General features: G+C 29.9%; 1 protein-coding gene and 1 long non-coding RNA gene across 2 annotated transcripts; one reads left to right on the plus strand and one right to left on the minus strand.

Moving 5' to 3' along the window:
* Nucleotides 1–453: 453 nt before the first annotated feature.
* Nucleotides 454–2181, minus strand: LOC123198763. The gene is made up of 2 exons (XR_006498127.1): nt 1825–2181; nt 454–956 (listed from the first exon to the last, which is right to left on the minus strand). It is a non-coding gene; the product is annotated as an uncharacterized LOC123198763 (long non-coding RNA).
* An 18515-nt stretch (nt 2182–20696) lies between these two features.
* Nucleotides 20697–22204, plus strand: LOC123198638 (NAC domain-containing protein 2-like). The gene is made up of 3 exons (XM_044613368.1): nt 20697–20991; nt 21119–21393; nt 21494–22204. Exons 1-3 carry the CDS (start codon nt 20826–20828, stop codon nt 21935–21937), a joined length of 885 nt encoding a protein of 294 aa, XP_044469303.1. The 5' UTR covers nt 20697–20825; the 3' UTR covers nt 21938–22204.
* Nucleotides 22205–24625: the final 2421 nt, after the last annotated feature.

The following is a 24625-nucleotide window of genomic DNA, read 5'->3' on the forward strand; positions in this document are numbered from 1 at the left end:
GCCCAACCCCTAAGCATAATCGGCAGCGTCAAAACTAGCCTGGCACAGTCTACCAACGCTTCTATTTATCAATCACAATTAATTAATATTTATTTTCAACCTTTAGATGGAATATTGACTTAACCTAATTAACAAAATCTGCTCACCCAATCTATTTTAATGGAAGACACCGTAAAGTACTTATTTGCATCATACCCATTCAATACTGAATTCCTGTAATATAAATCAAGAATAATGTAACAAACAAATCTTTATTACATATATAGGACACATACATTTAAAATCCACAAGTAAAAGTCAATATTTATAAGTTGTATATGAAGTTTTATTTACACATTTATATAAATATTCCTTAAAGGGAAGAGGTTTAAATCCTATAATATGTCAAACTAAAAGCAATGCTTCTCTACAAGCCACATAAAATAATTGAGAAAGAATAAGGTAAGGGGAAAATTGGTGGAATAAGTCTGGACATTTATTTAAACTTGAAATATACAAAAACCAGGCAGTCCAGTATTCTCTTCAAAAACATTCTCCTAGTTATGTTTCAGTTAGTATCAGATACGAGCATATGCTCAGATGTTAGCAACTGATGATAGAAACAAAACATTCTCCTAGTTATTATGGCTTTAAAGTTAGTTACATGTGCATTTTGCACTCCATGGAAACCAATTTCAATAATTTTACCTTCAGACTAAGTAAACTTATGATGACAGGAAACATAACCTTCAAGATGAACAAAGCCCCCCACAAACAACAACTAAAAGATTGCATATCAGAGATATTATAACCCTCTCTTCTTTACTCCTTATTTCTGTTGGTTCCTTCTGTTGTCCCTCAATCGTTTCAGTGCCTCTTTCCCAGATATTTTTTTTGCATTTTCTTTTGGTATTTTCACATTTATATTCTGCCTCTTTGACATCTTCTTTGAAGCAACTTCCAAGGGCTTACTCTCACTGTAACAAAATTATACCAAGTTTTCAAGTCTAGCTTCATGTCAAATATATTTGTCTAATACAAAAAAGATTGGTGCTACTATCCCCCAGCAACTAACTCTCATAAAGATGCAACTTTTAAGCTCCTGCCCAAAATATCACATAACTTTCAAGTAAACTAGAAATGAATTACAAAATTAGCTCAAGATGTGAGGTTGGATTTAAAAAAAAAAAGACAAAGAAACGAAAAAAGATTTTTGGACCTGGTTTTATTTATTTATTTTTCTAATGGGAAAAATGGGGATGTATTACTGTTCAAAAGAAATAGAAGACCAGGTGTCCACAACAATAAAAAAAATTATTTATCTCCCAGTCTAAGGTCTTGCAAAGGCTATTAGACTATCGTGTGCATTTGAGCAATCCATGCATAAAGAACAAATAAACAGAAGATTTACTACGTCTGAACTACCCCAAGTAATTATCAGAGTCAACTAAAAGATATACAATGGATGTTGGGACATTACTTAATAGTTTAACTGAACATCTTTTACATATTCCTATTCCAAATGATATGATGAAAGCAAACTTATAACTCACTTCTAACAATTTACTTCATGTTGATCTATCTCCTTGACTTAAAAACTAGTCCACATGTTTTAAAAGAACATGAAATGTGTTACAAACTAAGTTTTAGAATAGAAACTTCAGGGGGAAATGTTAGGTAGGGGCGAGATATTTTAAATAGAATCGTGTGGGAGTATTTAGAACTGAATTTGTGTCTGTCATTTCATTTGAGAATAAAATTGTACTTAAAAAGAATGATATGATGCAGAAAATTGGTGAGGGGATGTAGCACCATTCTACATAAAGTTAGTCAAACCTTTCTTACAATGAATTCTTCAACTCAGAGGAAATGTTGTCCACCACTTTCTTCTCAGTTATTTCTCCATTTTGCCTAACATTATCATCATTTGAACACAAAAGAAGTGTGCATTTTGTGCTTGTCGAACTATGCCCATTTGGCACTTCATTGGCAGTAGACTGGGCTTTCAACTGTTCCTTAACTTCCCTCAATTTTCTAGCTGCTTCCAATGCTTCTTCCCTTCACGTGGATCCAAGTGCCCGCCATTGTTCAATATGTTCATCCAACTTCTCCCTAATAAGATCTGTTTCAAGCACTTGATTAACCAATTCTTGTAAGATTATCAACTTACTATTAACATCTATTAGGCCATAATAACCCCGCCATAATAACCCCGCTTAATGGTCGCCATATCAGAAGATAATTCCGGTTCAAAATATCATGTTTTTGTGCCAATTTATTATGAAGCAACCATGGGATACTTCCGTATGTAGATTCCCTAATAAAAGACTTCAAAATTTTTCTACTAAAAGGTGGCTTCTTCCATGCTATATTTTCTCCATCTAGTAAGTCACTTGCCATTGATTTCTTATTTTTGTCAAGCCATGCTACTTCATACTGACTTCTGTTTGCATTTGCGTTCACAACTTTCAGTATTTTGCATAGATGTGGATCATTATCCTTTCTTCCATATATTTCAGCACAAACAAACAAGCATTCCTGCAACTTTGTAGCAATTTTATCAGCAAGATCCCTCAAGGGAAGCATACCTGAAAAATAAAAATATAAATAAAAAAGGTTATTTCATAGCACAGTATAGCTACAAAAAAATTCAACTTCAATGTATTTAAAAGTCTTAAAGTAATTAAAAAAAATACATCAAACCAATTTTTAGTAACTTCTCTCTGTTTTGCATGCTCAAGAAATTCAAATTCTCAAATGATAAATATAGAATAGTTTTCCTTAACGTATTAACTATGCCAACATTGCCAAGAGAATGTTAAGTTGATTCCATACATTTTACACAGATCTATAATTGTTATTTCAAGAATATATAATAAATTGGCCAATACAAAACCTGTTTTTAGATTGACACAAAAACAAGATGATCGTTAGGGTCATTCAAGAACTACCTTCCATGTCACAATAAAGTTAATTTTGATGGATTGAACAGGTGGAAGGTTCATCATTTAAAACGTACCAGTCATTAACTGCTGATGTACTGACCAGGAAATAGATTTGCATATGAATAAAAAAAGAGCATGACAAAACATAAAGAAAAATGTTCTTATCCTATTGTGTTAGCTAAACACACATTAATTTGTTAGAGTTAAGGCACAATTTTTGATATACATATGACTAAGTACATTGTTTCTGGAGTAATTTCATAAGAGCTAGTTCTTAAAAATAGCAAAAAGCTCATGGCCTTGTATCAGCTGTTTGTTGTCGATGCTGGATAAGATGAATAAGCCGCTGGATTCAAGAAAGGAAAAACTTAACAATCAACTAATGTTAGACTCACTACTCTAATTCCGCTTAAGCCTTATTCAGTTTATGAAGTCAAGGGAAGATATTTTAAAAAATTAGCTTAACTACGCTATTGGAGTGCACATCACTCTTTATGTTTAGTCTTGTTAGCTTTTAAAGTAAAAATTCAAAAAAAAAACTACTAACTTATAATCTTTGTCTGGTCGTGATTGTCTTATTTTCTTTGATGTGTATGCTTAGAACCTTAGATGTGATTCTCATTATCAATTTCTTTTTGCTTGTCGATGTTGTGCTGAACTAAAGCATCAGAGTGAATTAAATCAGCTTAGGCAAGCTTGGGATATTAGGGAACTACTTCAGCATTTGACTACTTTTAAATTGAGTCCCTCACACGCGGTACTAAACTACCTATTCTCAGATCCATCACACTTAATACTAATGCTACCAAACTTGACTATAATTTCATCCAATTAACATTAATCACTTGCATTTTAGTCATTATTTCTTATCCAATTATATTAAAAAATTATTATAAATATTTTCACTCAATAATTTTATAATAAGCATATTTATCATAAATAAAAAAGAATTAAGATTATAATTAAATTAATTTTAAGTAATCATTTATTTTTTTCAAATTAGATATGTAGTAAAGTATGACCATATAATTATATAAATAATTTTGTCAAATACAATAGCTATACCAAACACATAGTATTATAATTAATCCAATCTAATCCAACCTAGTCCAATCCCAAAATATTAGTCACACCCAACACAACATACCAGATGCCCATAACAGCACTAAACATCAAAACATCCCAGCTCAAATCAATTCCTATGTGATTTAAACATATTAACATCAACCCATAACTGTGCTATGCTATGGCTTGTGAATTGACATTAACATAAGATGTAAACTACTGAAACAAGAAAATTTATAAAAAAAATATGACACATCCATGGGACATGGCACCACAATCAGGTGTTTGAAAGGCCTTCCGCCAGATGGGTAGTTAATTTTATGCACCACCATAGTAACCCCATTATATTAAACAGAGATAGCTCCTTCACACAAACCCATTTTCCAAGAATCCCTGAACTATAACCTTGGTCACTGAATTCTACAGCAGGGACATCTTTCAAAACCTACAACCTTGGTAGTCAAAAACTTGTAGTAAATTATCATATCACAAGCGACACCAAGGTATTGTAAGGACTTCCAAAACATCATGTTAATCATTTGAAAACATTATACAGATTTTTTGCGTTCGTAATTTAATTAGCAACATCAATATATTCAAAGGTAAATGGAAACTGCAAATTTGTTAATAGATGTTTAACAAAGACAGCAGCTTAGTTAATAAATGACTATAAAATACAACCAAGAAGGATATAAGAAAATAGTAGAGCAACTATATCACAGAGGGGAACAAGTTCTTACTAAATTGTGCGATACGAAGTGCAGGTGCCACTAGCTCTTTGGGAAGCTCTTGAACCTTATCAGCGTCTTCTCCCTTAATTTCTGACAAACAAACCGAAGAAGAGAACAATAAATTTCTTCTCTCAGATTGGAACTACTTCGGTAAATTTTTTTTTTAATTTCTGAGAGAAGAAATTCTCACGTTTTCTCCCTCTAGAGTCTTTTGCTGCTCTTTCGTCCAGCGTCTTGGGAAGAAAATTTTATTTAACCGAAGTTTGGTTTTGTATATTTTTAGTCCCTATAAAATTTGTTAATTGTGAGATGACCTTGTGCACATGGGTACTTTAACCCGTACTAATCGACTCATGTCTTATTTTGTAAATCTAAATCCAAATTTTTTGTACCATATATTATATATAATATTATATTTAAAATTTGTATTTTAAAAAATATAATAATAAAATAAAATTTTTTAATTAATATATTATTATTTTAAAAAATATCTATAAAATTTTAAATTTTATTATATATATCTTTACTATATCTTTATTTTTTTTTAAATATGTATTTATCTATATCGATAATATATATTATATCTATGATACATACACTGTATCATATTAATTCAATACACTTTATAATATATATAATTTTTTATCTATATTATATATATCATATAATATTAATAACCATACTTTAGCCCAAGGTAGATCACTATTAATTAAAATGAGTATGCAAAATTAGTCAGTAAAAATTAAACCAATATAAGTAATGGATTGAATATCAACAAAAATGCCTTTATATTTAAATCAATTTTTCAGTCCATTTTATGATATTTTCAAATTTCAGCTTTTTTTTTTTTTGTACCATATACAGATTTTATATAAAAAAATATATATTAATATATTCAATATATAATAATATAAAAAGGGAAAATAAATATTTAGAAGATTTACTAATCTTAAAAATCATATATTTAGGATATATTATAACATAAAAAAAATATATTTGAATTTGGAATATAAGTCAAGAGGTGAGAGTGTCAATAACAAGATGACGAAAACTCATCCTTTCATGGAAATGATAGCGTGAGTGTATCAAACTAATAAACTTATTTTTGCATTTTTCACATAGGTAGAAACGTGAGTGAGTCAAACTCATCATTCTACTTTTCATATAGGTGAAGACGTGAATGTGTCATTTTAATAAATACCAACAGGGGATTTCAGCTCTAATACTATAACAAAATATGAATAACTTATATTTTTGATATATTCAACTATCCGAATAATATATGAATTTATATTTATCATAGATCATATATAAGAAAATATAAATAAATATAATCAATATACAATACTATTAAAAGGAAAAACATATATTTAGAATATTTGCTAACCTAAGAAATCATATATTTTATATATATATATATATATATTCTAGGCTAGGAAAATATATATTTGAATATATTATAATATCTTTTAACAGTCACCATGTTACCCCTTTTGCGGTTGTTGAACTTGTTTTGGGAGTTTTAAATCACATTTCAATGAATGAATGTGGAAAAATATTAGCTTTCACATCCTATTGCAATCATTTTATATACTTATAATAAAATATATGTGTTAATGTTGATTATTTTATATTTATATTTAAGTTAGTATTTTGAGTTTCAAGATGAAAGTTATAGTTTTTTGTGGTTATTAGTGATTAAGTTGTGACTTTGTTTGGGGCTAATAAAGTTTGAAGTATGTTTTAAATAGATTAAGTGGATTTGAACAAATTTAAAGTATAAATTGTCAATTTTTGGCTTGGGAATCAAAGTTTACCATATGAAAAATGTTATATATACATATTTTTTGTACATAATTTAGATACACAGATAATGTATTATCATATGATTAGATGTTATTTTATCTTTAATTGAAAATTATAAATACACACTAAACTTAGATGAAAATTATATATATACACATTTTTTATCTTTAATTGTCAATTGAAAATTATATATATATATTTTTTATATATGATTTGATACACAGATAATGTGGTTAAATGATATTATATTGCGATTTCACACTAAACTTAGATGAAAGTTACACCAACTTAAAAAAAGGGGATAATTTACATTTTAAAGTATATTTTTTTATAATCAAGAAATTGCATGAAAAAGATTATTTTTATTACTTTTAAAAATTACCCATAATTATTTGGCTAAACCTTGAATTTGTTTATTTTTGAGAGCTACCAGCCAATTTTTTTGGAATTTGTTTGTAGAATATTGCATCTAACCATAAAAGAAAATCTTAGGGTTTGCAGACATAAGTGGAATAATGTAGGGTTTTCACACATAAATATAAAAAATGGCAATGAAATAATACAATATTTTGTACTAAAAATACGTGCCCTTGGATCATTAGTAATTATACGTGTAATAAAAATAGTTAGAAACCTCAATACCTAATAGTTAGAAACCTCAATACCTATATTTGATTGTTCTTTTTCTTTAAATTCGTCTTGAATATTTTTTAGAAAAAAACACCTCTTTTGTTATTCTAACGAGACCATACTCCTCCACACTAAAGTTCTACAACGACTAGGGGACAAAAAGGTGGTAGACAATGTTATAGGAATTAAATAGATGTTACTTACCAAAAAAAGAATGAAGTATATGTGTTCGGATAACTACTAGATTGAGAGCTCGACTGTGTTATAAGAATTAAAACCTTATGATTGAGTTGTCATGTTTGTGAATTAATGTGTATACGAATGAGATCATAGAAAGTGTTTGCGATCCTTTGTTTTAAAATTTAAATTTCCATTCTGTTGTGTAGTAGGTTGCAAACACTTACAGAACGAACATTCTAATCATAAAAATGATCGCTCCTTATCTCTAGTTGTCCTTGTCCTCATGCATTAATCATAGAATTAAGATTGATTGATATGACATTGCATGAATAACATATCATACAATTGTCCCAATTGTATCATTTTTCAGATTTGTTTATCAACGTTATTGCAAATTGTATTGACTTTTGACATATCTCTTTCACTCTCAAACACATATCACCACAAAAAGATAAAGCTTTAGCATACCCATTGTGTTATCCATCACTAGTTGGATCATTATTGCCTCATGTGTAGACATGTCAAATGGGTTGAATTGGGCCATAGAGAAGCATGAAAAATGTCCTGACCCACACTGTAACAAGTCATGGGCAAACCATGGGCCTTCAAGGCTAGCCTTGAGCTTGGGCATCAGGCCAATGGTTGACCAGATTAGGGAGCAACTGTTCACTTTGAATTTTAAAAAAAAAAAAAACTTTTATAAGTTTTTTTAAGGTTGCAACCAGGCCCCAAGCCCCAAACCTCAACGACCACTAGCCAGGCTAATAGACATTGAGATTTGATTTTTTTAATATAAACCCACATTTCTCTACTCTCTAAACCACACACATCCAACCTAATTTCTCATTCTCTCTATACGTTTTCTTCTTTCAATCTCTTTTACATTCAATATTTTCGTTATTCAATTTTAATATTTCACAATTTCTTTCTATATTCTATTCATTCAATTTTAGTATTAATTGTTTTGGTCTTTGGTTTAAAAAAATTAAATAAATATTTAAATTTACTAACATAAATTTCCTTCCAAATTAATGTAGTCGAAGATCGTAAATTGCAAGTCAATTCTCCAAATCACATTTTGTTTATATTTTCAAATGGTGAAAATCATTTTATAAGGAAATTAATTAAATTACCATATTTCATGGGTTATAAACAAATGTACCCATAATTTTATAGCTTAAACGAAAATACCCAGATTTTAAAGGAGTTAACGAAAATACCCTAAATATAAAAAAAATATCAAAATTATCCTTCATTTATTCTATATAAATCGTATTTCTTCTTTTATCCATTAACATATACAATTTTACTCATTATCTAAAAGAGATTTCAAGAGAGAGAAAAAAATTTGTGATCGTGATTTCGAGCGAGAAGAAAAAGTTCATGATATTAAGGTATTTATATATACAATAACTTCAATCGTTTTTACTTTTATTGATAATGCAATTATATATGGTATCTTATATAATAACTTAGAATTGTGTATAAAAATTAAAATGATAAAAAATTATAAGGGTATTTTGTGATTATAATGGTAAGGGGTAAAATGATATTTTACAATAGAAGGTGCTAGATATATTAGATGATATTTGAGGATAAAATAATATTTTACAATGAAGGGTGTTAGAGATATTAAATAATATTCGGGGGTAAAATAATATTTGATGATATAAGGGTAAAGTGATTTTTTCAAAAATTAGTATCAAATTATTCAAAGTATATTAATAGTCACAATCAAGGTTTTCAGAATCGGATTGGGACAAAAATCATTTTAAGTACTAGTTTCAATCGGAGCAATCAGACCATTTGGACTGGTCGATTCAACCAGAATTCTAGTTTTATGTAAAAATAAAAAATAAAAGTCTAATTACATATGTTTTACATACTAAATTTTTATACTATGCTTACTTTTCACAATTAACAAAGTATATGCATTATTGAATATAAATCTAATAAGTAATAACCACTAACTTTGCATTAAAATAGAATATATGTATTAAACAAATCCAATTCAACAAATATATGCATTATTGAACACCCAAACAAAACATAAATCTAATATATGCATTAAATAAAATATAACACCAACCATATTATGAATAAAATACATTCAGTCCAGACATCCAATACAGATACATAATAAAATAACAAATTTGTAACATAAAATTACAAATTAACAATAAGAAATTAACCTATTATTAAACACCAAAAGTCATAACACAAATTGACAAGCACCAAAAACCAAAACTTGTTAAGTTAAAATTTAAAATATCACAATCTTGACTTGTTGTGCATCATTTGATTGAATTATCAAAAGAAAAAAAAATAAAAAAAAACACTATGCTAGGATCAATATGCTTCAAAGTTTCAATAAAGTTTGAACTTTAAACAAACTTCACAATTTAAACAAAATGTTTACAAAGCCTTACAAATGACCAACCTATTGTCGTTGTCGCTGATGTATAATCGTTATCATAGCAACAACGAGAATTCGTTGTTGTTAGTCATAATGAATGGTTACAAATATAGTTGTGGATACTATTGTCTTGTGAGCCTATGATTGAAATTAATACCCCTCAGTGTCATCATATCTTACGGCAAAAGATGAATCAACAACACTTTGAATTTGTGAAGTTGGAGAAAGTTGTCACTTGCAGCAACTCTGCTTTTGCATGCAAAGCAAGGAAGCAGCAAAAAAATAAAATGTTTTATTTTATATGAAACCTTAAATCGAGAACTGCCTAAACTGGGTTGGATCATGGTTTAGGTGTGAACTAGTGGTTCGCTTGCGGTCTAACCTAATTTTAAGCCTAAAGCAATTATGTCTTTCACAATATTCGTCTACAGTGTTGGTTCACGGTTCATCCAATTCAATAGGTTGGTCTAGTCTGGTTTTTCAATCCTTGGTCATAATATGTAGTAGAATTATGGAATAGGTGTAATCATGCAATAGAAATAAAATCATGGAACTCAAATTTATTAATAAAATAATGTAACACAAATCTTTAAATAGTATTTTTGAACATGTTATTTATATTGATTATATTTGTACACTTTTATATGTCATTGTAGGATTAATCTAAATAGCAAGATATACTTCAATTAAATAAGGAGAATGGATAAAAAACAGTAACAATGTAATAAAATATGTTGGAGATAATAGGAAATTAATTAAAATTTTAAATCATACAACATTTGACGGATTAATTCAAATGGTGAGCAAAAAGTGTAACATAGATCGAAAGGTAAACAATATTCAGATAAACATGAGACCAAGAAATCTTGACGACAACATCCCTATTGAAATTTCAAATGATGAAGATGTAAAGATTCTTAATGGTCTCTTTAACCTCTTTAAAGAATGTGTTCCAGTTTTTGTAACAACTATACTTAATGTTCATAGTTATGAGGTTCAATAGGTAGATGAGGGTTTACAAGGTGACGAACCAAGTAGTTATCCACAAAATTATGAGATTAGTTTAGGAGGAGTTCAAGATATCAAGATTAATATGAAACAAAAATTTTCTAAAGAATACCTCGCATACTTAAATGATGTTCAAGTTATGTATTGTATAGAGCAGAAAAATTTGTTGGTAGTGTAACATAACATACCTAAGGGTATTACAGGTAGCAATAAAAAAAAATTTCACATTCAAGTGAATTTGATAGAAAAGTTATGCATGATATTCCTGTAGAGGAATTGGAGTTCGAGAAGAAGACACATGTTAATTATGATATTAAAGGTATAAGTAGTTTCCCACAAACAAATTCTGATAGTGGGAATGTTTGTATTGTTGTATTTCATAGGTTACCTAAATTTCCTAACCAATTATCCATATTTGCATCCATAAGTAGAGGAGTGCAAAGGGATAATGATTATCCAAAAATTGGTATGTTATTTATAAGTAAATAACATGCCATTGATATAGTAATTTGAGATGCTCTTGAGAAGAGATATTAGTTTAAAGTGCACAAATTAGACACAATCGGATGAGAGGTTAAATTTCATAATCAGTAATGTAATTGGTGTGCATCGGCAAATAAGGTGAGAGAAAGTGACGATTTCAACTACATCGTTTGGATTACCAACACACATGTTCTAGAGATAAGATATTACCTCACTATAAGCAAACGGGGTAGGGCAAATTTTAAAGACAAGATTTACATTAGTTGATCATGTTTATTGACCTAAGGAGACCATTATGAACATTGTTGACCAATATAAAATTGGTATATCATATGCACACACATAGCAAGCAAGAAATTAGACACTTCAATCATTAATAGGGCATACTGGAAGAGTCATTTATATTGTTATCAGAGTATAGTTACAATTTAGTATGTTGTAATTTGGAGACTGTGACACAAACACTAATGAACAAACAGGAACGATTTAAATACTTTAACATAGGATTGAGTTGTAGTATCCATGCATTCGAATAACATATTCGTCCAGTAATTTGTATTGATGTTATCTTCTTAAAAAGTAGATATATGAGCCAATTATCTATCGTTGTTGCATTTGATGGTAATAATCAAATATATCCATTGTTTTTTGGCATTGGTCATTGGGAAGATCACGACATATAATATTGGTTTTTAACAAAGTTGAAAGATTGTTTAGGTAAGGTACCTCATTTAGCAATAATTTCATATTAATATGTCATTATCTTCTCTAAAATGGCTGAAGTCTTCCCAAGTGTGCATCATGACTATTATTGTCATTACTTTCATTGTAACATACGATCCAAGTACAAAAAAAATGCAAAAGTCACATGGATGTATTGGAAAGTAGCTACGAAATATACAAAGTATGAATTTCAAGAGATAATGAAGTCATTGTCCCATATGCACCCTAATGTAGCAATGTACATCAAGGCATATTTCCCAGGCCATATGTATAATATAATGATTACCGATATCATCGAGTCATTTAATACACTTGTCAGACATGCTCAAGGTTTGTCTATTACTATGTTTGCCAAGTTCATTAAAGGTACATTACAATGATGGTTTTATGAAAGGAGAAATCATACAAGTAAGTACATGTTCAATAATATAACATGTTATAAATATGTTTATGTGTACTTATACTTAATTACTTACTATATTTGTTTATATTTAAATAATTTGTAGATGTTTGCACTAACTTAATAACATCTTGTGCAAAAGAGAAAATTGTCAAATGTGTGCGAAAGTCTTCAAACTTGGAGATGCGTCTTATTACATCTTTATGATATGAGGTTTTGGGTAGTGGCTAATACGATGGTGTGGTTGACCTTGCAGAGCAGACATATACATGCCAAAAATTTCAACTATCACAAATTCCTTGCAAGCATGCCATTGTCGTAGCAAGATATATGAAGCTCGCCACTTGTGACACTGTCTTTTACAATTTACACAGAGCCTGTCAATCCATTAAAGGATCAATCAAAGTGGTTGCATGTAGAGGAGTAGCGTGTTATATATTCACCATTTGTCCGTCATCATCATGCAGGACATCCAGCAAATAAAAACAAACGTCTTTCACAAAGTGAGGTTATTAAATAATAAATTTGTAATCGATGTTAGAAATCTGGGCTTACAAGATAGAATTGTAAGAGTCTTGTTTTGATACCTCAGTCCATACTATCAAGTTCAATAAATAAAAAGAAAGACTAGAAATAACTACATTTGTGATTGTTTTTGTTCATTTAGATATAAAATTTGTGATTGTACTTGTTACTTCATATATAAAGTTTGTGATTTGTGCTTTTAATTTTATCTATAAAACTTACGATTGCACTTGTTAATGTATCTATAAAATTTGTGATTATAATTGTTATATATGTGAATGTTGATTTCATATATCCATTTTTTGTCTTTTTTGTTGACTTGACTGATTGCTTATAGTAATTATATAAAGAACAAACGCATATAAGTATATACATAAACATATAGACATACTAACACATATATAAATGAATGAACATATATAAATATACAAATGCATATAACATAAATGTCAATCTGTATCCTAAAAAAATAATTGTGTGGTTAAGCACGTGCATAAGTGTAACAAGTCTTCAGCCTCAAAGGATGAAGGTCGACCAAGTGTCAAACACTCGATGTAGCGTAACATGAACACACCATACTCCCCTGATAGGCCACCTACTGTTAGGGGATTATATTGGTTAATCAAAGTGTTTAACAAATATTACAATATATACAATTAACAGTGTACGTACCTCTATTATCAAAATAGATGTCAATATGGTATCTCTCCTCATTGTGGCCTTATTAACCCTAGGGCACTATCATAATGTCAACATTAATGAGTTAATAAGGAATCAAAAATCCAATATTGAATTCAAATATAACATATACAGACGATGTTATATTTACTTGAACTATCAAAGAACGTGTTTATAGAGAATCCTCATTGGGGGATCCATCATCACTGACATCCTATAACAATATTAATATTTCATATTGGTTAATCAAAATATTTAACAAAGATTACAATATATATAGTCAACATTGTACGTATCTCTACTATTGAAACATATGTCAATATGGGATCCCCCTTTGATATGGTCTCATCAACCCCAAGGCACTGTCACAATGTCGACATTAATGAGTTAATAGGGAATCACAATAGAATGTTGAATTTAGATATAACATAGACAAACGACGTTATACTTATCTAAAGTATTAAAGAAGGTGTTAATAGGGAAACCTCATACGATGATCTCTCATCACCAATATCAAAAGTCAATATAGGATCGTCCCTCATAAAAAAATTGACACTATAACAATATCAACAATCACAAGTTAATAGATAATCAAAGTATTTCTAAAATAACATCTCCAAGATACTCTAATAGTTTAATACTTACCTCGACTGTAGGTGGAGATCTGAATGTGAGACCCCCCTTTGATGGTCCATTATTATCATCATGATGAGATTGTAACAACATATACAATTATTGTAGGGTTTACATGTTTGCATATTTAATTAACATGCATATCATTAACTTTTTTACCTGCATGACAATATTTATGCGTAGATGAGATCATGTGTCCTTCAGACGAGTCATTTATCCTCTATACAAGTCATCTGATCTAATATAAGATTGCCCATCGAGCCAATGCAACATCAAAGTAATGAATGGAGAAATCATGTCCAGTGGCATGGGGATCATCTTATGTGTACTTGGTGGCAAAGGGTGAAAAAAAGGCTTTGGTGATACACGCTCAATGGCAGGGGTCATAACAAGGGCGTCAATAGGAGTGGGCTCTATGACAATGGGCTAAACAAAAGTCTCGATATAAGTAACAATCGAAGAAACAATATGTATAGGAGTAGATAATGCTTCTCTTGATGAGAATGAGAAGGATGTTGATGAAGAAGACTATTTATCCAACATTCCTATCTATCGAACAATGTCATCAAACCAGTCTACGACTTTCTCAACCAAAGTTAAAACTAATAGGAAATTAACATTATCCTACAAATTTTGTTTAAGTAAACTTTATTATACCTTATTCATATTTTAATTAATAACAAATTATTACCTACTGTATCTTCGATAAAGATAGTTAAGATAACATCTCATCCCAGAATATCTTTCATGTGCCAACATACGTGCAAATCCTAAAACTAATGTGATATCCACCTATTGATTTAGTGTGTCCAATATCTTGTATATCTAAAACTGTAATTTCAACTTAAATTGTTACACTAAAAAATTATAATAGTATTAAATCGTTTCTATTTTAATTATAATTTTTTTAAATTAAAAATGATACAATTACCTAGAAAGCTAACGAGAACCCCATGATACTATATTGTTTCATAAGATTCTCCTTCTTTTTTACAAGGTTGAAATTCATACAAATTCGGGAGATATTGTCATAAATAGATCAATATGTCATCTGTCACACCCGTACTCTCCATGGGCATGCTTTGAAACTATTAAAATGATCAATTAGTTGTAATATCTTTTGGGGAATTGTTTTTCTCAAATCACTCCCTAATAATCTCATGTGAAGATAATAAAATAGGGCCAACTTTACTGCATCAGTGTCGTCCTCCCCCTAAGGCCTCTATTAGAAAACATGATTTAGATCGACATATGTAACTAACTTATGCATGTGGAAATATGTATGTTAGATTCGATCTGTGGCTTTCAACAAAGTATACATGTCAATATCCAATATTCGATTGAATCAAAGGCCTGTCATAATGGCAAACTCTTACAGGCTAAACTTGATGTCAACCTCATTAATTCTAAACCATAACTCATCACTCGAGTTCGCCTTGTTTACCCCTTTTAAGATCAAGGAGTGTACTAACACTCCACTGAATCAGCTTACCTTAAGGTCAAGGAAGTGCCCAAAACAAATACATCAAAACATTTATAATTGCCTTTCTATCAATATTTTTTTAATCATGACTCCCACATCTCTATACCCATATATAGTAACTTGAGCCTTAAAATGTTTTTTGATAGAAAATCTCATTTCACCCTTTCTATTATCCCATTTTCTTTTTTGTAAGGCTCTCTGTAAAAAAATTAAATTGCAATTATATCAATTTTATATTAAAAATGAGTCAATCCTTAACACAAATATTTTATTTAGAAAAACGGACATTAAATTCGAATTCTACACTTCAAAAAACCTTTAAATGAAAAAATTTCAATTTACCCTCTCATATAAAAAATATCAAAACACATATAATTAAAAATTTTCATTCTGCTTCCAACCCTCACCACATGAATTTGTGTGGTTAGGGTTGGATTCAAGCCGAACCGAGCTCGAGCTCGGCTCGATTTATTTATGGGCGGCTCAAGTTTGACTCGAGCTCGACTCGAGTTGAACTCGGCTCGACTCGAGTTTGGCTCATTTTTGGCTCGGCTCGGCTCGGCTCATTTTTCATATCAAAACGATATCATTTTGTATATATATGGATCAAAACGACGTCGTTTTGTATAAAAAATTTTTAAAAAAATCTACCGAGCCAATCTGAGCCAGCTCGAGCTCGGTTCAAGCTTGATCGAGCCGAGTAGAGTCTGGCTCGTTTCGGGCTCGAACCGAGCCGAGCCGAGCTCGAGCTCGAGTTGGCTCGACTCGAGTCTAGCCCTATGTGTGGTGGGAAAACTTTAAAAAATTGTAATTTACATGTTAACCACATGAATTCATATGTCAACTTATTTTAAAAATTTACACTTTTGCCTTACACACAATTCAGTATTTAAAAACTTACACTTTGGCCCTAACCACATGAATTCATGTGGTCCAAAAAGTTTGAAAAATGCGTAAAATCTCCTCGCCTCCAAGAAATGTTATCATACGAATTCATGTGGTGAACAAAAACGTCGCATGGTGATTGTCGATTTTGTGTGGTAAGATTTCACCTTCCAAACTTCATTTTTCAAATACCATTTCGTAAATAATCAACTTTACACCTGATCTAACACAAATATCCTAAGAAAATTAAGTCAAAACACCAACAAATCAAGCAATTTCATCAAATATTTCTATTCGAAACCCTAAGTCTAAACACCCAAATATTGCATCCAATCAACTAAATCTTATAGTAAAATGCATAAAAACATGATAAGAATTGTTTTACTAATCTTTTCATCAATTTTGGTTGCCAAAAACGTCACCAAATTTGCCTGAGAAAATTGGTTAAAGCATCTATGATTTCATGCACCCAAATACGCAATTTTGTGTGGCTGGGAAAGAAGTTTCATCGTTTTCTTCTTTTATTATGAAGGGCATTTTCGTCTTTACAATGAAATAAGGTAGTTTTGTTTACATTTAAAAAGTTTGGGCAAATGCGTTTTGACCCCTCAAGTTTGGGTAATTTAATTAATTTTCCCATTTTATATTACTAATTGTCGTATCTAATTAAAGAAAATTCTTTAATTTATCGATGCTACCACAATAGACTTACTTTTTGTAACTACATCTTTGTGGCTTACCTTACACTTGAGTAAGAATAACTATATTCCATACGCTTCGCTAGTAAGAAGAATCAACTAACTCGCATGTTTGGCCTTCAAATAGTGTCACTTGTAATTTTTGCTATACATGTTACTATCACCGTTCTCTTAACGATTATTAATAACATAATTTCTTTTTTGTTTTTTATAATTATTAGTAATCTTTAAAATATTATCATAATGAAAAAACTTAATCTGCTCTAAACGAAAAAAGATGTGCAATTGATTAGGATAACTTAACTTTTGTAGACTCAATTGATTGGTAATGGGTGCAATGTAAACATTGTAAGAGAGATCGTGTAAAGTTTATGTTAGACAGTTTCTATTGTAGTGTTTACATTGTACCATTTCCTAATCAATTAGTTCTACAAAAGTGAAGTCATTTTAATCGTTTTCACACATTTTTCTTTTAGAATATATTACGTATTTTCATTATCAACATATTTAAAAAAAAAAAATAATTAACAAAATTTTAAAAACAAAATAGAAATTAAGTTATTAATAGACATTAATGGAATAATGACAATAGTAGGTATAGAAAAATGTGAGAGACATTATTAGACTATTACTTACACAAGTTATTTGGGTCTTTTTGGTGGTTAAACGTATGAAAAATAGTTATTCTGACAAGTGTCTGGTAAATCAAAGAGACGTAGTTAAAAAAAACAAATATATTGCAGTGTTACTAAAAAATAAAGAGTTTTATTTAACTAGATAAGATAATTAATAATACAAAATGATTTAATATTATCTGAAAATATAAACAAAATCTGATTTGAGGGATCGATTTGCAATTTACAATTTTCATTTATATTGATTTAAAAGAAAATTTATATTAGTAAATTTAAATATTTATTTAAAAAGTTTTTTAGATTAATATATATAGGTCGACCTATTGAAGGTTTGACTTTATAAACATAGAGTCAAATCGTGACCCTTATATATTTGTAGGGTTAGTCCAATCGAAATGCCCTCAACTATGTGAGCTTAGAGCTCGATATGACCATTAGATTCAATAAGTCATGCCACAGTTTATCCTGTCTAGCCCAATGTTGTCTTTATTAGCATGAATTGTCTTTGTCATGTTTATATAAGTAGGAGAGTGATATCTTCATATAATCCATTGTCAAAATTGAAGAAAACTTCAAACATAAGTTAGATTTTATAAATATCCTCAAGATAAATACGAATATTATGTTAATAAACTAATCGTGTTTGTTGATGTATGAATGTTACCATGAACTTTAAAAATATTATACTTTCGTTGCTATTCGTAACATTTTGAATCTATGAATATTTTAACAACAAAAAAAGAGTATTCCAACAATGCGTTGACTAATTATCTTTTATGGGTCCTTCTATGAACTGTAGTCAAGGAAAAGTGGTTAATGGGAAAAGAAAATATTCAAAATATGTTGAGAATTTTTAATTTAAAAAAATGCATAAAGAAATAAGGAGTGGTCATGGATGACGTCAAAGAGGGAACAATCATGGCCCACCTAAAATATCTTAAAGATATCAAACTGAGTTGATACGATGCATTTAGTCGCACCTCAATTGATGACGTATTTGAAATACGCTCATCGTTTTTGAACATGACGTATTTTCAACACTCCCATTCTCCAATACGTTCTTGTTGCCCAAGAAATCATCAGTTCCCCTTTACAATTTTATATCACTTTCTAACCTCTACCTTTTAATTAGACAGAAGAGTCGGCTCTGTTAGGTCAAATTTGTCATGACCGTGATGCCATGCTAATGTCTATCCATCCACCAATTTTGCTTAACATATAAAAATGATCAGATTCATGACACAATTTAAAACTTTTTGAGCCTTTAATAGGTTGTTTACATATTTTTATGAATTGACTCGCTATTTTATTTTTGCAATATTTTTTAATAAATTTAAATATTATTTAATTATTATATTATTTTTATTTGATGAATTTACAGATATATCCCAAAGCCCTTGGTATGACTTGTGGTTTGATATGATTCACAATTTTATGGACTTTGCACTTGCAAGCCGTGGGAAAAAGTTAGGAGTCTTAAACGTATTGTGAGTTGACTGACTTTCTTGACATGTTTAGTATTTATCTATAATCTAAAGTTTTTCATCATTTTTTTTTTTTTCAAATTCTTTGTCTTTTCAATTTTTGAAGAGTCAAAACAATTGAATGATTATATAAAGGTAAATTATCATTAAAATTAATTATTATAAATTAATAATGTATTTAGTTAAATGAAATTATAAATAATTATTATTTTTAATTAAAAATAATAAAAATTATTAAGATATTATTTTATTTTAATATATTATTAAAAGTAAATTTATTGAATTAGGGTAAAATAGTAATACAGTTAAAAATACTTTCCAAATTTTTAGCACTCTAAAAAATATAATAATTATATTATCTTCTATATTATTTGTTATATCAGTTTGATAATAAACTATTACAATTTTATTTTAAAATCAAAATAATTAAACAAAATAATATCATTAATAAAATACTAAAATAATTTCTTATGTTGAAATTAAACACACCTTAAATGCTCATTAGTTACTCAAATTTTATATATAAATAATAATATATTATTATATTATTAAATAGTTAAAAATTAAAAATAAAATAATATTTAATCATATAATTATATATTTTTATTTGTATACAAAATTATTCATATAATATCATTGAAATTTTAATATTTTCAATGTGATATAAAATTTCAACCATTCCATAAAAAATGCGATGTAGTCAGAAAAAAAAAATTATTTGTGCATTATGGAATAAGAATAAATGAAAAGTTTACAGATTTAGTGATATTTCCAATAAGAGAATTTAAAAAAAAAAAAAAAAAAGAGGCACGCCAAAGGATAAAGATGTAGGTTGAATAATTTGACCTGAAGTATATATAAATATAATAAGAGAGAAAGTCACTTCTTATCCTATCAGTGATGTCGCTATTAGATAATTAAAAGCGAGGTGGCAGAATGCAAGTGGAGCAACAGAAAGCACAGAGGGGAGCTAAAAGCAGAGGATCAACTGTTGACCGAGGACCAAACGATGACAGCCAGCGGCAACAAAAGACGTTAAGCCGACTTTAAAGTTAAATAACAGAAACAGACAAAGTTTGTGACGGAAGCAGTGACAGAAGAAGGCAAAGCGGGACGGCCACGCGTGTGAGTAACTAATCAGAATGAAGAAACGTGGCCACTGTCCAAAGGCTGCGGTCAGCTTTGCTGTGAAAAAGAAAAGGGAAGGTTCTTGTTCCTATTCTTTTTACCTTCGCCTGCTCCGCCATTTCTTTCTAAGGGCCCACCACCCACACGTGACTAAATGAAACACCTCCTATAAAACCACGCATTTCAAACTGAAATTTGGTTCATCGGCCAGAGTTTCAGAGGGCAAGAAAGAGAGAAAGAAATAAAGAACGAAAGAAAGAAAGAGAGAGAGAGAGAAAAAGCAAAAGGAAAACAAATAAAGATTTGGAAGATGAACGGATCTTCAGAGCTTGTTTTACCACCAGGGTTTAGATTCCACCCAACAGATGAGGAGTTAGTTTATCACTATTTGTGTAGAAAATGTAGCGGCTTGCCTATTGCTGTGCCAATTATCGCTGAAATTGATCTCTACAAGTTCAGTCCATGGGAGCTTCCTGGTATTTGTTTCTCTTCTATTTTATTTTTAAGAAAATTTCAATTGTTGAGCGGACCATTTAATTTAGAAATCATGGGTGGTTGATTTTTTATTTGATTAATTTGTTGGATTTTGTTTTGTGTGTGTAGCAAAGGCGCTTTATGGTGAGAAAGAATGGTACTTTTTTTCTCCAAGAGACAGAAAATATCCGAACGGGTCAAGGCCTAACCGGGCGGCCGGAAATGGGTATTGGAAGGCGACAGGGGCGGATAAGCCCATTGGAAAGCCCAAAGCAGTTGGTATAAAAAAAGCACTTGTCTTTTATGCTGGAAAAGCTCCTAGAGGAATCAAAACCAATTGGATCATGCATGAATATCGCCCAGCTAATGTTGATAGATCTCCTTCCAATAAGAACAACTTAAGGGTACTTAATCTAATTATATCTTTAAAAAAAACAAATTTGAATTTAATTATATTGATTACTAGTTGATTAACATTGTTTTTTTGCTACTAATTAATTGCAGCTTGATGACTGGGTCTTATGTCGATTATATAACAAAAAGGGAAGGATAGAGAAGCATTACCCTATTGATAGAAAAGCAATGGAACTACCAGAAATGGAGGAGCAAAAGCCTGACATTAAACTTTCGGCTCAAAATTTGACAATGTATCCACAGCAATCACCAATGAATAATGACTTATTACACATGGACACTTCAGATTCGTTACCGCGATTACATACGGAGTCGAGTTGCTCGGAGCACGTATTGTCGTCGCCGGAGATCACCTATGACAAGGAGGTGCAAAGTGAAGCTAAATGGAATGAGTTGGAAAATGTATTTGATGATTTTGAATTCAATTACTTGGACAGCTTCCAGGATAACCCATTTGGTTCACAAGTGCAGTATCAAATGGAGCAATTATCCCCATTACAAGACATGTTTATGCTTCTACAGAAGCCATTTTGATCAAATTATCAGTAAAAAAATACATTCTTTGTATTACATTGGGATTTATACGGTGGGCCAAGCTATAGTTAAGTCCTTGTTGGTGAAGTTGCACGTGTGGGGCGGTGGGGCGACTTTTCAAAGTCGTAAAAATCAGCTGAGGTGACTTCTAGCAAATGTGTGCAAATGGGTTGTTAGTCTTCGTAGGACAATCAATTCTTATTGGTGAAACATTGTAAAAGAAATTTTTTATATGGAAATATAAATATGATTATTTTTATTTTTAAATTCGTTTACATGTCAATTCTCAATATATATATATATAAGATGGTCAACAAGCATTTATAAAGGGAGATTGACTCCTAGTTTTTTTAATTGGAAAAAACAAAGAAATTATTATTTTTTCATTTCTGTAGTCTCAATTCTATTATCTGCATTCATTCTCTCCAATAAGACAAGCATGGCATTATGGGTATTTCGTATCTCAAACATCATCGGATGGCATACCTACCCAAGGGTAAATTTTATTCCACCAAAAGTTTGGGAAAATCACAATTCCCACCCTCTGAATTTGTAAACTACAAACTCTCATCCAAAATTTAACTTTGTTTTTATTTAAAAAAAAAATTAACAGACAAAAAGGTATAAAGTGAATTTCAACTATTTCCTAAAATTTTGATAAAAAATGGTCAGAATTGATTGCACAAGATTATACTTTATCATAATTGTGATTTTAACTATTTAATTGTACCTTTAAAAATATAATTTTGGTTGAATCACATTTATAAAAAGTGTGATTTAACTAGATCATACCTTAATTAGAGTGACTTAAACCAATTATAGTATTATATTTTCTTCACAATGAAAGTAGTTGGGAAGAAGATGTTAATTAAAGATTTTGATTGAAATATGTGAAAGAAATTTCCAACCAAGATTTAAGAGTTGGTCTATTATATTTTTTTTATTTTTTTTTGGTAAGTAGAGTTGGTAAGTAGGTTTGATAAAATGACATATTCACATCCTTTATGTTTGAAAAAACCAATTTTCTATCTATTTGTTGAAGTCAATTATTAGTTTTAACAATCAACTGATATTTATGACTTTTTTTTTCAAAATATTATAATATAAAGTGCACATGGTGTGTAAGTATTATTTTTCAAAACTTACAAGAGGCAAATAGAAATTTCTCCTATCATGTTTAAGAAATTATTAGGGGTATGTACTGTTTCGTTTGGTATAGTTTGAAAGTTTTTTTTTTTTTTAAATTTTCAAACTAAACTGAAAAATACAATTTAGATTACAGTTTAAACCATAGTTATCAGTATCCTATGATACACAATACATGTTCTATGACACGATATGATACAGATGAAAAATTATATATATTATAAAGTGTGTTGAATTAATATAATATAATAAATATATTATATGATACGATATATAGTATTTGTAACACCCTTCTCTAGATATATACTCCTGTACAGAGTATGACCCGAAGAGATATGCACAACTGGATTACTTGGTTTGAAAACCATAAAATAGCATAATAATAAATACTTAATCTTTAAAGCATGCAAAAATGTGACATTTGGGATATAATTTGAAATACCTCACTTATTAAATTCCATTAATGTAGTTGTCTGAAAACTTAATATAAGTAATTATTGTGCATAACAACTTAGGAAATTATATCTAGAATGACATAAATCCATAAACAGAAAAAAATCTATAAAAAGATAATTTTGACCTTTGACCTCATTTAGCTGCTCAGCTGGACCACTAGTTCTTATGCATGTCCTACTACTCACTTTTACTTACAAAACAACATAAGAGGAATGCATGAGTGAAAACATTCAATAAGTCAGTGACGTCTCAACACCTTGAATAATATATAAAGCCGATAAACTTGACGTTTCATTTGTGAATCTGGATGTGGTCACTGTTGGACCTTTAGGTGTTTTAATTATATCAAAACTAAGTTTAAAATTGTTAATATTTAATGCAATAATTAGGTTTATGACATAAAATATTTATGACCGAAAGATGGGCAAAATTTTATGCTTTCAAACTTTTAGACACGAGACACCCATTGCCAAATATTGAACATCCTTTGTCTGTCTCATGCACATCCCTATGCTTAATGGATAGGGACGCTCGTCTAAACTTGGAAGATGACCTTGTGATGTTTATCCCCTCTCCAATGTGTTCAAAAGCTAATTTGGGATGGTCAACAAAGCCAACATGGTGAGACCCCCGTTCCATTGTCTATCCCCTACTCATCCTTTTATGTTTGAAGCATTCTAGAATTTTGAAGATGCAAGACAAGATGCCCATCTCAGTAAAAGGAATGTTGATCCCTCAAGTGGCTTTTTTAAACAATTCAACCATCGGATATATGATTCAAAGCTTCCAAAGTCAAAATATGTAAGAAGACTTCCATCCCTCAATATAGGACGCCCATTTAGTTGTGTTTTCAAGGTCAAAACATCATTTTCGTAAGTCAACGACTACTAAAATAATCTAATAGATCTTTCAAATCTTCAAGCTATATAAACAAGATGGATTGAAGTCAAAAGAGTTAAGAACATATCCAAAGCATCCAAGCATTATCATTTCAATCTTTAAGCTCTTAATCTCTCTCGAGAAACCTCGAACTCAAATCTTTAAGAGAAACTCTTGTAAATATTAGTAAAATCAGCCTATTTGAGG

Source organism: Mangifera indica, chromosome 16 (genome assembly GCF_011075055.1).
Source record: "Mangifera indica cultivar Alphonso chromosome 16, CATAS_Mindica_2.1, whole genome shotgun sequence".
Lineage (NCBI taxonomy): Eukaryota > Viridiplantae > Streptophyta > Magnoliopsida > Sapindales > Anacardiaceae > Mangifera > Mangifera indica.